This window comes from Peromyscus eremicus, chromosome 19 (genome assembly GCF_949786415.1).
Source record: "Peromyscus eremicus chromosome 19, PerEre_H2_v1, whole genome shotgun sequence".
NCBI lineage: Eukaryota > Metazoa > Chordata > Mammalia > Rodentia > Cricetidae > Peromyscus > Peromyscus eremicus.
The window spans coordinates 38,525,749-38,541,501 of NC_081435.1; the positions used below are offsets into that span (position 1 = coordinate 38,525,749).

The window sequence follows — 15,753 nt, forward strand, 5'->3', positions numbered from 1 at the left end:
CCACATGCTGACATCCAGTTATACCAGCAGCATTTGTTGAAGATGCTTTATTTTTTTCATTGTATACTTTTGGCTTCTTTGTCGAAAATCAGGTGTTCATAGGTGTGTGGTTTTATGTCTGAGTCTTCAGTTCAATTCCATTGATCCATGTGTCTGTTTTTATGCCAATACCATGCAGTTTTTATAACTACAGCCTTGTGGTAGAGTTTAAAATCTGGGATGGCAATACCTCGAGAAGTTCCGTTATTGTACAGGATTGTTTTAGCTATGCTGGGTTTTTTTGTTTTTCCATATGAAGTTGAGTATTGTTGTTTCAAGGTCTGTAAAGAATTGTGTTGGGATTTTCATGGGGATTGTGTTGAATCTGTAGATTGCTTTTGGTAAAATGGCCATTTTTGCTATGTTAATCCTACCGATCCATGAGCATGGGAGATATTTCCATCTTCTGATTTCTTCTCCAATTTCTTTCTCCAAAGACCTGAAGTTCTTGGCATACAGATCTTTTACTTGCTTGGTTAGAGTTACACTAAGATATTTCATATTATTTGTAGTTATTGTGAAGGGTGTTGTTTCCCTGACCTGTTTATCATTTGTATATAGGAGGGCTACTTTTTTTTTTTTTTAAGTTAATCTTGTATCCAGCCACTTCACTAAAGATGTTTATCAGCTGTAGGAGTTCCCTGGTAGAATTTTTAGGGTCACTTATGTATACTATCATATCATCTGCAAGTAATGATACTTTGACTTCTTCCTTTCCAATTTGTATCCCTTAGATCTCCTTTTGTTGTCTTATTGCTGTAGCTAGAACTTCAATTACTACATTGAATAGATAATGGAGAAAGTGACAGCATTGTTTTGTTCCTGATTTTAGTGGAATTGCTTTGAGTTTCTCTCCATTTAATTTGATGTTGGCTGTCGGCTTGCTGTATATTGCTTTGATCGTGTTTAAGTATGTTCCTTGTATCCCTCATCTCTCCAAGCACTTGTGCTTACCCTACTGTTTAGTTTGGGTTTCCTTAGAGACTCTGTTAAGATAGCGTTTGTGTCATGGAACACTCTGAACTGTAGTCTGTTGTTGCTACATTAGAGCATTATTCATATGGCTGTGCGTTCTATACTTTTATGATTCACTTTCTATTTGTTTAAATGGGCTGGAGTCCTAGTTTGAAACCATTAGAGGTCTCAAATTCTGGTAAGTTATGACTTTGTTTATATTTGATTATAAGATATTAATGTTTCTGATTTATTCACTGTGACCCACACTGGTCACTCAAAAGTGTATGGTTCAGTCTGTAAGTTTTGTGTATTTCTGTGGTTTCTCTTGCTACTGACTTCTCGTATTATCTCACTATGATCTGAGAAGACAGGACGAATTAGTTCTTTTGTATTTGCTGAGACTTGCTTCCTCTCCTAAAATGTGATGTATTTTAGAGGAAGTTCTCTGGGTTGCTGTGAAGAATGTGTATTCTGCATCTGTTAGATGGGCGTTTTGTAAGTAATTGTTAAGTGCATTGAGTCCATAGTATAGATTAATTCTGAAGTTTTTTTTTTTAATTGGTTACCAGTCCATGTAAGTTATCTGCTGATGAGAGAGGGTGTTGAAGTCACCCACTCTTATTTTGTTGGTACCTATCTGTCCTTTTATGTCCATTAGTGTTTGTTTTGTCTGTACATGTATAGCTATGATTGCTATGTATTCTTTTCTTCCTTTTCCCATTGTGTGTGTGTGTGTGTGTGTGTGTGTTGTACATTTGTTTGTGTATGTATGCTTTTACATGTGTGGATGTGGGTGTGCATGTGCATGCATGTGTTTTCTATTTTATGTGAATGTGAAGACCCCAGGTCGATGTTGGGAATCATCCCTCATCTTATACATTGAAGCAGCATCTCTCAATCAAATCAGGAGCTTGCCAGTATAGCTAGTCTTGCTAGCCAGCTTGTTCTGGCATCTCCTGTCACTGCCTTCTGAGGCTAGAATTAGAAGGAGGGTGCCACACCCATCTGGCATTTATGTGGGTTTCTGGGGATCCAAACTCCCATCCTCACAGTTGAGCACAAGCACATTAAGCCGCTGGGCTGTTTCTCTAGTCCCATGTTCTTTGTGGGTTGTCTGTGTTATTAATATGTTTCTGCTGGTCTTTGTCTCTTCTGACTACTCTTGGATTGAAGTTTGCTTTTTCTGTTATCATCCTATCTGCACTGGTGTTTGTCTAGCTTCTGCTTGCTTGGTAAGTTGACACAGATTGTTTTTTCCTCAGTGTGTGTCTTTGCCAGTGAAGTCTATTCCATAGAGACAACAAAAGAAGCATCTTGTTTTAAAACCTAGTCAGTGAATCTGCATATTTTAATTGGGAAATTAAGAGTATTTACATTTTGGATCATTGAGAGAGGTTTTCTAATTCCTTTAATTCATTGTTTTTCCGTTTGCTTGGACTCCTGTTCGTTTCTTCCTGACTTACTATTACGGTCCTCCCCCTCCTCCTCCTCCTCCTCCTCCTCCTCCTCCTCCTCCTCCTCCTCCTCCTCCTCCTCTTCTCCCCACCTCCTCCTCAGCATCATCAGCACCGCCATCAGGGGTTTGTTGGTCTGTAGAGCTGGACGGACTCTTGTTAGTTCTTGATTCTTCCATTGTTCCTGCCATGCAGTTTCTTTCCTGGGTTCTCTTGGTTCAGACTTTCTTCCTTTTCTGTATTTAGGATTCCTTTAAGTTTCTTTTGTAATAACTGCGTCCTTGATGCTTGAGCAACAAAGTAACAGTTTTTCAGGAGAAAAGTAGAGTTGCCTTGGCAAAGATTGGTGAGCAAAACTGCATATAGCATGCAATTAGATTTTATATCAAAATTTTCTCTGGACTGTAGTGGTGCACGCCTTTTATCCCAGCACTCGGGAGGCAGAGGCAGGCAGATCTCTGTGAGCTTGAGGCCAGCCTGGTCTACAGAGTGAGTTCCAGGAAGCCAGGGCCACACAGAGAAATCCTGTCTTGAAAAACCAAATTTTTTTTTTCATGTAAGTATAATTGTATTTGGTTATATCAATTAAAATTTGCACAGTCCTTTAGGTACAACTATAAGGGATTATAAACAAATAAGGTATTATAGGATATAGTCAAATCTTACTTGAGCTTGGAACATCTTAGTACCATAGGCAAGGAAAGTACTTTCAATTACCAGCTTACTCAGGAAGACCCGGGAGCAGGGAGTTGAGTCTTGTGCTTGCAGAGCCAACACTGGAGTCCAGGTCTTCGCTTTCCTTGTGCAGCTCTGTCTGCACTAACATGCTGCTCGCAGAAGTGCAGTGGGAGCTCCTTCTTAGAGGCTTTCCTCTCCTGCACAGCTGCACGCTCCGTCTCATCGTCTGTGCTTACACTGGCCAAGGATGCTTGTAGTTTCCTAGATTCTTGTTCAACGGCAAGCTGAGTAAAATGACTTTGAGAGGGAGTGGCACCTACGATTGTCAATTTTTGTTTTATGTTTCTCAACAGTTCTAGCCTAGGCAGCTCTGGTAATTTGTTTTTTGCAGTGAATATATGCAACCCATCATTGAAAGGCACACATGATACCTATGACTGGAGAAACTCAAGAGTGTGTTAGGTTTTTCTCAGTTGGGATGAAACAGCTCTAAAATCTTTTGAGCTTAGATTAATTATCTAGATATAATTTTGTTCACATTTATTTAAAAAAATCTCTGATTATTTATGTAAAATATTTCCAGAAAGTAAAATGATTTACGAAACCTGTATGTGCTCTTGCTTATAGATGTCCTTGTGTCTATTTCAGATATTGTGGAAGCTCTGAAGCCCGATTACGTGGCCCCTCTAGTACTTTGGCTTTGCCATGAGAGCTGTGAGGAAAATGGCGGTTTGTTTGAGGTATTTTGAGACTTTGTTTTTCTTCTAAAGCCTTGTTTACCTAATTAAATTTTAAAAAGATTGCATATTAGTATTTCCCAGATGCTTACATTTAGAAAAGTCTGTGCTAGTTGTCTGACTTGATTTGTGAAATATTATGTATATGTTGTTAGGGAACAAGGGTTAAACCAGAAAAGGTGGCATATGCTGTCTACACTGTTACATGTAGTCAGCACTCTGGAGGCCGAGGCAGGGGGACCTGAGTTTGTGTTCTGCTGGGCTACATAGCAAGACCCTGTTTTGAACAGACAAGTGTGGATCCATGCCCCCTTTTTAAAATTTTTTTTAAAATGTGACATTATCATTATAAATTCTTTTTTCGAAGCTGTTTGTTTTTAATATATTTTTTTTCTAATTGCACTGTGGCTTATTTGATGTGTTTCGTAAAATATAAAGTCTCTTGATTTAAGAAGCTGAATGATAATGCAGACAGTTCGAGTCAACTAGGCAGGCTTTGAACGTTTGACCTAACACTCGCCAGCTTGCAGGGTCACGGTGTAAATTAACCCTGCAGAGCTTTCGTTTTCTTGGGGTCATTGTGACAATTATAAATCATTAAAGACCCTTGGCATGGGAGCCTAGTACTTCCTTCCTCCACGTTTAGTTATAAATCATATTTGAGTGTGACAGATCAATACATTCAGCTTGTTTATTTTAAATTCAGCAGTAAGCTTTTCTATTTTTCCCTATTATGAAGCTTTCCACGTTTATTATAAAAACAAAAGCTACACACAGTCCCATCATTTGTTGGAATCATTTGTACTGCTAGGGATTGAATTGAAGGCCTTATGCAAGGCAAGGGCTCTTTCACCATCTCAGCTCTATTATGTTTATATTTTTATTTTTAGACAGGGTCTCACCTAGGCCAGCCTTTAACTTAGTTCGTAGCCCCAGGTAGGCCTTGAACTTGAGCTCTTCCTGTCTCAACTGCTCAGGAAGGTGGGATAAACAGATGCACATCACTAGACCTAGCTAATTTACATATTTTAAATGTCCATTTGTGTCTGATCTTATTTTAGCCTAAAGTGTTGTATATTAGATCTCTCCTTACTCCATTTTTGATACTCTGGCAATAATGAACCTATAATGTATAGATTATAGCATTCAAAAAATACTTTTTTTTTTTGGTTTTTTGAGACAGGGTTTCTCTGTGTAGCTTTGTGCCTTTCCTGGATCTCGCTCTGTAGACCAGGCTGGCCTCGAACTCACAGAGATCCACCTGCCTCTTGCCTCCCAAGTGCTGGGATTAAAGGTGTGCACCACCACCGCCTGGCTTCAAAATACTTCTTAATAGCAAAAGAACCTGCCTCAGTTTGAAGTAATATATTATTAGCCAATTTCATTTGAATTAAAAGCTGATGATGAATGAAGGAGAAAAGGTCTCTATATATTTGAGCACAGCTATATGCCTCCACCTTTCTAATCATACCAACTGAATGTAAATTATGGAAATTAAACATAGGAAGAACTTTGCTCTCTTAATTTTACAGGATAGAAAAGTTTAATGATATTGAGCCACTTAGAACTTGAAATTTGGTCTGACCTCTTTTTACCTAGCTAGGAATCAAAATATTACTTATTTCTTTATAATTATGTTATTATTAACTGCACAAAATAGTATATCATCTTTGTGGAAATCTTAAATACATAGGAATGTAAATAGAAGAAAAATAAAACCATACATCAATTACTATCCAGAGAACTACTATTAATTTTTTTTAATATCTCCTTCCAGTCTTCTATTAGGTGTACATTTTACATAGACTGTTCTTTTAGGCGGATACTTTATATACATCCTCATCTCTGTAACCATACAACTGAGATCATGCTTACATATAAATTCTTATGTTGTTATTTTCAGAGTGGACTTTTTTAAAAAATGAGTAATATTTGATGTATATAATTGAAAAATATAGTAAGAAATATATGTAATGACCTGAGTTTAAACTTGAAAGTATGCTTTGCTCAGTTCTGATGGATTCCTGGAGTTGTTCGTGGTAGATGCAGATTGTCCAACTGCTGCAGTTACTTTGGCCTCTGATAAGAGTCTGTAGTTTGTTACTTCACTCACAATATGGTTAAAGGCGATGTCATTACCAGATTGCTGGAGAAACACCTCAGTCAGGTGGGGTGGTCCCAAGTTAGAGATGCTGACCCTTGACCACCTCCCGAAGAGCTAACAGGCAACCAGAGGCAAGGCTTAGTAAGATTCTAATGAGATGGAAGGCAAGACATGAAGTCTACTTGGCAAGAACAGAAGTCGGGCCAGCTGAGGAGGAATGAAGAACCACCTGCTGTGAGAAGGGTTGCTCATAGTGTTTGCTGAGGTGGGCAATGGAACTGTTTTGCCCAGGATGACTTGAGCCTTGAGCAGGAAAAGTGCCCCGTGTCTTCCAGCTAGCAGAGGAGAATAACCACGTTTTGCTATGTCCGCTTTCACTTTGTGGTCAGCTAAGGTGATTCCATGTAGTCCCAAATTTAGAATGAATGTTTAGGAGGAAATATCTAGCCCTATTGTTTACTTTAAAGCTTTGGTCAGTCAGAAAGGTGCCCAGTGCAGGCATGCTTTTAAGTAACCAGTCCAAACAGTTTAAGGATTGTTCATTGAAAGGCTGATGTTTGAAAGTTTGAAGTTGCCTTCTTAAGAATCTGTCTCTTTCCCTGATTCCCCATCACCCTTACCTGTGGTCAAAACTGAAGCTGATTAAGCCACTATTAGTTGGATATATTATAAAAGGTGTGAGCACATTGTCTTTGTTTGGGTTTCTGTTGCTGTGAAGAGACACCATGACCATGGCAACTCTTACAAAGGAAAGCATTTAATTGCTACTGCCTTGCAGTTCAGAGGTGTAGTCCATAATCATCATGGCAGGAAACATGGTGGCATGCAGGCAGACATGGTGTGGAGAGGTAGCTGAGAGTTCTACATCTTGATCCACAGGCAGCAGAAGGGGACTGTGTACCACACTAGGCATATATAGCTTGAGGATGTAAGACCTCAAAGCCCACACCTATAATGACATACTTCTACCAACAAGGCCACACCTCCTAATAGTGCCCCTCCCTATTGTCCAAGAATTCAAACACGAGTCTATGGGGGCCATACCTATTTAAACCAGCCCACACAGTAAAGGCAAAAGGTTATGAAACTTCTTAATGGTGGATCTAGGTCCACTATGTTGTCTGCTATTCATATGTTTCTTCTGTTATGCATGAGGAATTCCGATAAGTTCTGGCCAATAGTAGTGTGTGAAAGTATATGTTTCCTCAATCAGATACTTTCCTCCCCCCACCCCCAAGGTTTACCTGAATGACCTCTAAAATATTGCAGAAAGAAAACGTAGTATCTCTTCCTGTGGAAATAGAATGTGATCTTTTGCCTTATCTCACCTCATGCATCCCCACAGCTTTGCCTGTGGCAGGCTTCTGCTTTGATGCTGTCAGCATTGCGAAGGCTTAGACCAGGGGTGTTGTGCAGAGCTTAAAGCCTCATTCACTGTCATCTAGTGTCCTAGTCCTCCGCATAACTAAAACGTTCTCTTAATGATTTACATCAGGTGATTTTTTTTTTCCCTTCTTTTTGTTAGGTTGGAGCAGGCTGGATTGGAAAATGTAAGTCTCTGTTGGGTTTTGGCTTGTGATAGATTTTTTTTTTAATTTTATAATCTGTCTAACCATTAGAGCTGGATAAGGATTTTGCTTAATCACTAGTGTTCACATACTCAGACTTGAATACTGTTCCAGCAAAACGTACTAAAGCATGGGCGTCATTCTGCAGCCTCTTGTACTCTTAAGGACTTGTCTGCCGTCCCATAGACAGACAAGTTTGTCTTACTCTCTTCAGATAGTGTGGTTTCTTTTGTGTGGACGTTTATACTCCCTCCAGTGACTCTGGCATTCCGCATGCTTCTTGCTGTTCCATCAGAACAGTGAGTCGAAGAGAGAGCTGTCTGAAAGGTGGGAGGAGCCCATTCTAGATGGACAGGCAGATTCTCCAATTCTCTCATGTAATTCTCTTCTGTTCAGATATCAGGAGTAACAGAATATAGTGGACAGCTTTCAGGGACAGAAGCTGCAGCTGGTCTGTGGGATTTGTTTCCCCCACAGGAAATTCATTTGCTTCACTCTTGATGATTTCTTTCTTAAACCTTCTGAGCTTCAAATATTGTAGTTGCTTTATAGAGTTAAAAAATGTGGAAAATTGCCGGGTGTGATGGTGTACTCCTTTAGTCCCAGCACTCAGAGGCACAGGCAGGTGGATCTAGGACAGCCAGGGCTGCATGGAGAAACCTTGTCTTGAAAAACAAAGTAAAACAAAACAAAAAAGTAGAAAATTCAGAATCTCAGCTTGCTTTTAGTTGTCTGCTGGTATCACAATTAATCACAGAATTAACTGAGTTATTTAGGAGACTTATCACTGGAGGACATTGGTACACATATTGTAGAATACATACATACATACATACATACATACATACATGTATATATGCATGCATCAGTGTTTGAGTCGAGTTAAACATAAAGTGACTTATAGTTCTCAAGCATTTTATTATCTTTTTTTTTTTTTTTTTTTTTTTTTTTTTTTTTTTAAAGATTTATTTATTTATTATGTACACAGAAGAGGGCACCAGATCTCATTACAGATAGTTGTAAGCCACCATGTGGGTGCTGGGAATTGAACTCAGGACCTCTGGAAGAGCAGTCAGTGCTTTTAACCTCTGAGCCATCTCTCCAGCCCCCATTTTATTATCTTAATGGCATTTAAATAGCATTTAAAATAGCAAGGTTAATGTTGCAGTAACAGCTGCATATGGGAACTTTTACAGGAAGAAAAAAAAGTCTAGAAACTTGGCATCTTTTTCACTGCTTTAGGATGTCTGAAATTGAGTGGCCACCAGTGCCCGCTCGCCATCATGTTCCAGTGTTATTAGCAGTTAGTTATGCCTGCGGAATGTTGAAAAAAGAAAACAATGTTAAATTTCTCAAGAGAACTTAAGAGCACCGGTACTTCCTGTGACCCTGCAAGGTTCTGTGGGGCTGTGGAGATGCAGGGCCAGCAAAGGAAGGTTGAAGGAGAGTTGTTGGTGGCTGTGTAGTCCAGGATTTGTAACTGGAACCTCTGCTTGCTGCCACATCTAGTTCTCGGTGGGCAGCAGCAGACACTGTCCTGCCAGTCGTCACCTATAAACAAGGAAAGTGGGGTGTCTTTTGCTAAGGGATCTGTGGTGGGTGTGACTACATGTGACTGAGTCTCCAGGTTCAACAGGAGACTGTGCAATTAGCAGTTCCTGACAGAGAAGTCTTCTCTTTGGCTTCAGATATTTCTTTTTTCAATTGAAATTTAATTTAATTTTGTGTTATTTAACTTGGCATATGAAGTGGTAGGTTTTACTACAGCATTATCCTCCATTTACGTTCTTATGCTTCATGTCTATTCATTTCCCCCTGCCCTTCAGCTGCAGATCTTCTTCTAAAAACCGGACATTTCTGCTAATGGGCTTTTAAAGAGAAATGTATTCTCAGGTTTTTGGTAGAGCTCTTCAGAAGCCGGAATGTCTTTCCTCTAGGATTTTCCTTTCTCGTGAAGATGGCTCTCCAACACCTTATGTTCTGTCCATCAAGCTATGTGCTCAGTGTCTTAGTCTTGTCTCCCTAACCAGTGCGCTGGGAGCGGACCCTTGGAGCCATCGTCCGACAGAGGAACCAGCCCATGACTCCCGAGGCAGTGAGGGCCAACTGGGAGAAGATCTGTGACTTCAACAATGCCAGCAAGCCACAGACTGTTCAAGGTACAGTCCCAGCCATTTGGTCCTGGTCAGGGAGCAGAGGCGACAAGCTGTCTTCTCGATAAGTAGTTTCATCTGTTCCAGCTGTGCTGATGCAGACACTTGGGTCTCGGGCACATATGTAGTTTCTGCTCCACTGGGTGCTAGGACTCTTCATCCTTAGGAGAGCATTGATGCTCTCATAGGCAGTTTGCTCAGTGTTTCTCGGTCCTGTGTTTGGTTGGTGGGTTTCTGGTGGATGGACAGTAGTGGGGCGTGTATTCATTTGTACTATATGCACTTTCTCCCCAAATGGTGCTTAGTTTTGGAGTCCTCCATTTTCTAGCCATATGCTCTTTTTATTTTTATATTTCTTTTTAAGTGTGTGTGTGTGTGTGTGCGCAGGTGCCTTTGGAGTTCAGAAGAGGACATCAGATGTCCTGCAGCTGGAGTTAAAGGTTGTGAACTCGCCAGTGTGGGTGTTGGGGACTGAACTCAGGTCCTCCATAAGAGCAGAATGTACTCTTAACCTTGGAGCCATCTCCCCTAGCCACATGCTCTTAGGCGGATGCAGTTTTCTCCATCGCCCTCAATGTGCACTCATCTGGTTTTTGCTCCCGCTTAGCTCTCTTGTTTAGTTATCGAGGTGGCACTGAGTCAGCACATTGGTTTGCTCTTCTCCCTTCCGTCCCGGCTCCTCCTCCTTTTCTCACCTGGACATAGTTTTAGGACTTCAGAAAAGGTCAGACCTCGATTGTTCGGCAAGATTTTCCCAGATATTCTGAGCCATGTTGTTCTTCTGTTAGCTGGACTCCTGCCATGTGAACAGCTAATGTAACTGTTCTTACTGCCTTTGTTTCCGAGGTCTGCCTTATTAACTGCATGCTAAGTTCCTTTGAGGCAGAGACCATTTTACATGTATTTATTTTATGTGGTGCTGAGGGTAGAACCCAGTACCTTGGGCATGCTGGGCAAGCACTGTACCACCAAGTAGAATCCAGTTTATGTGGAATACTTTTTTTTTTTTTGAGACAGGGTTTCTCTGTGTAGCTTTGTTGCTTTTCCTGGATCTCACTCTGTAGAGCAGGCTGGCCTCGAACTCACAGAGATCCACCTGCCTCTGCCTCCCGAGTGCTGGGATTAAAGGCATGCGCCACTACCGCCTGGCTATGTGGAATACCTTTAAAAATATTTTTTAAATTAATTCTTTGGAAATTCCATGTATGTGTACCATGTTTTTTGGTCGTATTTACCCACTCCATCCTTCAACGGCTCCTATATTCGCCTTCTAAGCTCTCACCCTTACCCCAGTCTCAACTTCATGTCCGCTTTGTTGTTGTTTTCCTAACCCATCTAGTTCGGTACCGTGGTTGTGGGGCCACCCACTGGAATGGGAGGGCCAGTGGGAGTGTGTGGTAGATGTTCTCTAGCATATTGTAGTTTTCTTTACTCAGATTTTACAGCAAAGCTCTATCTTTTCTTGTCTTTTTAATTGTAGAATCAACGAGTGGTATAATAGAAGTTTTACATAAGGTAGATTCCGAAGGAGTCTCACAAAATCATACCAGTCACGCGGCATCTACAGCCACACCGGAATTTGTAAGTAGGGGAAGTGCCTGAAGCTTGCCTACAGACCCATCCTCCCATCTTTTCCCGCTTAGCCTTTCCCCTGGAAACAGTCACTCTTTCGTTGATCATGGAGACAGTCAGTGGTGTGTCTTCAGAAGCCGTTTATGACTGTCTTTGGAATAAGATTGAGTTTGAAATATAAGGAATTCATGATGACCACATGAGCATGTGGCTTGAAGTCAATTCTGAAGCTATCCAGATAACTCTGTTCTTCTTTTCCACTTTTCTTTTATCTTGTACTCTGAGAGTTTTCTGGGATGTACCATGCTTTTTGCTTTGATGGAGATCTGTCTTGAGAGGAGGGGATTTGGGTATTGCTTTCCAAAGGTCTTCTTAGTGTGTGAGTTGGAGTAGGAGAGTGGAAGGTACCAGTTCAGCTTCTGCCCTTGGAGTTTCTATGTGATAGGTATAGGAGCTGAAAGCTTTTCTCTGTTTTCAGGGGGATCGTTTTGTGTGTAATTTTTGATAGTCTTTCTTTGGAGTTGTGATTAATCAAGTTAGTTGCCCAGTTGATGTGTTGACTAGCCACACCTTCCTTGCTATTTGAAAAGTAACCCAGGGAAATACTAGATGGAAAACAGAGAAAGCGGTTACCTCTACTGCTGATGTAAAGGACCTGAGATGATGTGGGATCTAGTGGTGATGTGTGGTTCTCCTGTGAGTCTGCCATGATGTGGGATCTAGTGGTGATTGTGGTGCTCCTGTGAGTCTGCCATGATGTGGGATCTAGTGGTGATGTGTGGTTCTCCTGTGAGTCTGCCGTGACGTGGAATCTAGTGGTGATGTGTGGTGCTCCTGTGAGTCTGCCATGATGTGGGATCTAGTGGTGATGTGTGGTGCTCCTGTGAGTCTGCCATGATGTGGGATCTAGTGGTGATGTGTGGTGCTCCTGTGAGTCTGCCGTGACGTGGAATCTAGTGGTGATGTGTGGTGCTCCTGTGAGTCTGCCATGATGTGAGATCTAGTGGTGATGTGTGTGCAGCTGGAGAATTTCTCTCCAGGTCCCGCCACCAAGTCCCGCCAGTCCCAGAGCCCGCTTATAAAATAAACACACAGACTCTTACATTATTTAAACTGCTTGGCCATTAGCTCAGGCCTGTCATTGTCTAGCTCTTACTCTTATATTTAGCCCATTTCTATTAATCTTTACTTTGCCACGTGGCTCATGGCTTACCGGTACTTTACATCTTCCTTGTCCTGGCGGCAGCTCCCGGCAGTCTCTCCCTTCCCATCCTGTTCCCTCAATTCTTTTCTCTGTTAGTCCCGCCTATACTTCCTGTCTGGCTATTGGCCAATCAGAGTTTATTTACATATAGCGATATCCACAGCACTTCCCCTTTCCTTCTTTTTTTTGAAAAGGAAGGTTTTAACTTTAACATAGTAAAATTACATATAACAAAACAATTATCAAGCAAGAATTATAGTTACAATATTAAAGAAGAGATCCTATGGAGCAGACATGTCTCACTGTCCAGAAAGTCTAAATTTTTAAAACATTTTAAATGCCATATTCTGTAGGTCTTTGAAGTGTTTGAAGACTACCTATCTATCTGAAATATATCTATGTATACCTAGAAGACTTAACTAACATGGCTACAAATATGATTATCATAGATGACTAACTATTAATCTATTTTTTAATTATCTGTTACAATTTTAAATGAGTTACATAACATAATACCTCAAACAAGAATAGAAATATATATACAGTATAACAAAATTAAGTTTAAATTTGTATCAATAAACTAAAATCTATAGCAATGTAAAACATTTTAAACAAGTTGTTACTCTTTAAAAGTAGGTTCATTAATCTACCCTTTCATCCTATCATATCTAAACTATCCCCTTTTTTTTTCTTTAGAAAGAGATTGTATTTATAATCAACCTGCTTTAAATAAAAATATTGGTTTTTTTCTGTCCCACACCAGAGGGCTCTTCTGATTTGGGACACAAGAATCTCTTAACCATTTTTTTTTTTTTTTAAAGCAATATGTCTGGGTTTAGAGGGGGAGTGAGCCAATTCCATCTCTAAAGCCAGCTTGGTATATTTGGGAATTTGGGCGTAGCTTCTCTTACTACTTCTTGTTGGAGGGGGCCGCTGTATCTTATGGGGACACAAAGAATATTTTAGGATTATGGAGTAGTCCATGAGGCTGTATTGTCTGAGCCAGTTGCCTGAAGCCGTTTTGGATGTTGGATCATCTGGGCCATGGTGTCATTGGAGACCTTTCAGGCGGTCTTGGCTGGTCAAACCTGATGTATCTTAATCTGGAACAAATCCATAGCCTCTGGCTTTCTGTGGAAACAAAAGCAGAGACTCTTTTCCAAAGCAACATATCCTTATATCCAAATTTTGAAGTCAAGGTACCTTTAAAATTTACATTTTGGCATAATTCAACAGCTTTTGTAATCAAATGTTTTTCTTCAGTTACGAATATCAAAGACAATATAATCCAGATTTTCTGTGTGATAGCCATCTTTACGTGGCTTATTACCTTTAATGTTTTTTAAAGACTTTATTTTTAAAAACTATCTATTTGTTTATATAACTGTATATATATTTTTTCCTTTTAAGCCTACGTACATTTTACACATATTGTAAAGTATTCCATCTGAATCAGTCTTATTGTGAACCTACTCCTTTAAACTGCAGCATTCTAAGACTGAAACAGCCCTGTGGCTGCTGGCTCTGCCCACTTTAGCTTCCCAACATGGTGGTGGTCCGTTTTTTCCCCCAGCTCTGGGAGCCGTAACTCTCAGAAATAGTGGGTCTACGCTTTTATCAAAGTAGCGTGTAGCCCAGAAACCTCTTTTTTTTTTTTAATATATACTAGTAAAGACTAAATCTACCACACAGTGTAATGTGCTGCTGGCAGACGCCTTATTCCTGCCATTCTGCCGGTCAAACGCAGGCCAGGAACCCGCCAGTAGTTCAAACCCGCGTTTTGTGGCGTCTAGCTGCCTGTATGAGACATGAAGCAGGAACCTGGTTTTGGCTCTGTTTAGAATTGGTTATTAAATATTCTCAGGTTTAAGGTGGAAACTCGAGCCGTTGGGCGCCATTTGCAGCTGGAGAATTTCTCTCCAGCTCCCGCCACCAAGTCCCGCCAGTCCCAGAGCCCACTTATAAAATAAACACACAAACTCTTACATTATTTAAACTGCTTGGCCATTAGCTCAGGCCTATCATTGTCTAGCTCTTACTCTTATATTTAGCCCATTTCTATTAATCTTTACTTTGCCACGTGGCTCATGGCTTACCAGTACCTTACATCTTCCTTGTCCTGGCGGCAGCTCCCGGCAGTCTCTCCCTTCCCATCCTGTTCCCTCAATTCTCTTCTCTGTTAGTCCCGCCTATACTTCCTGTCTGGCTATTGGCCAATCAGAGTTTATTTACATATAGCGATATCCACAGCCTGTGTGGTTCTCCTGTGAGTCTGCCGTGACGTGGAATCTAGTGGTGATTGTGGTGCTCCTGTGAGTCTGCCATGATGTGGGATCTAGTGGTGATTGTGGTGCTCCTGTGAGTCTGTCGTGATGTGGGATCTAGTGGTGATTGTGGTGCTCCTGTGAGTCTGCCGTGACGTGGAATCTAGTGGTGATTGTGGTGCTCCTGTGAGTCTGCTGTGACGTGGAATCTAGTGGTGATTGTGGTGCTCCTGTGAGTCTGTTGTGATGTGGGATCTAGTGGTGATTGTGGTGCTCCTGTCTGTTACTCTGCCTCCATGTGCAGTCCTTCTTCTGACCACTCACACTCCCTATCTCTTCATGGCTAACTTTAAATGCTTTGGAAATAGATTTGAATATTTTGACATATTTTGGGGGAGATGGCATCCATAGCTTATGGGGTGTCTGTGCTACAGGTTCTTGGTCATGTTCTTCTTTCTCCTGCCAACCAGAAGCATCACCTCTGTGCTGAAAATGGCTGAATCAATAACACTTAGAAATTTAAATAATTCCAAAACATTTTTAACAAAATGATTCCTTAAGCCATTATTGAAAAATAAGTGACTTTTTGTGAACTATGCCCTAAATGTAGATGGAATGAACACACAAAAGCTGAACATTAAAGTATAACTTTCTTTTTTGTTGTTTTCTTGGCCATTAGTAACCCCTCTTCAGTCACAATTTTTCTAAAATTTTGGAAAAGGATCTTCATTTTAATGGTTCTTCCCCCCCCCCTTTTTTTTTTTTTTTTTGGCTAGCTAAGCCAGATCTTTTCAGGGACAGCATTGATAAACTGTATTACAAAATGTTGACATGGTTGTCAGCCAGAGGCCCCTCACTGTGTGAGGAATAGGACTATGAGTAAGGTTCTAGCTCTTGCTCTGTGACATTTGTCAGTTTACTGTTCACTGGATGTAATGTCAGGTCAGGAGATACAAATATATATATGTATGTATAATTTATGTACATATAGAGTTTTTTATTTTATTATATATATAAAACTAA

At 40.6% G+C, this 15,753-nt stretch overlaps 1 protein-coding gene across 1 annotated transcript in view; it reads left to right on the forward strand.

Annotated features, from left to right (window-relative positions):
• Window positions 1-15,753, forward strand: part of Hsd17b4 (hydroxysteroid 17-beta dehydrogenase 4) — an 84,338-nt gene that overhangs the window by 29,547 nt on the left and 39,038 nt on the right. Inside the window, exons 9-12 of the mRNA XM_059246180.1 lie at window positions 3,777-3,868; window positions 7,495-7,519; window positions 9,568-9,696; window positions 11,171-11,271. Coding sequence (XP_059102163.1) covers window positions 3,777-3,868; window positions 7,495-7,519; window positions 9,568-9,696; window positions 11,171-11,271 — 347 coding nt within the window. The remainder of the gene's footprint in view (window positions 1-3,776; window positions 3,869-7,494; window positions 7,520-9,567; window positions 9,697-11,170; window positions 11,272-15,753) is intronic.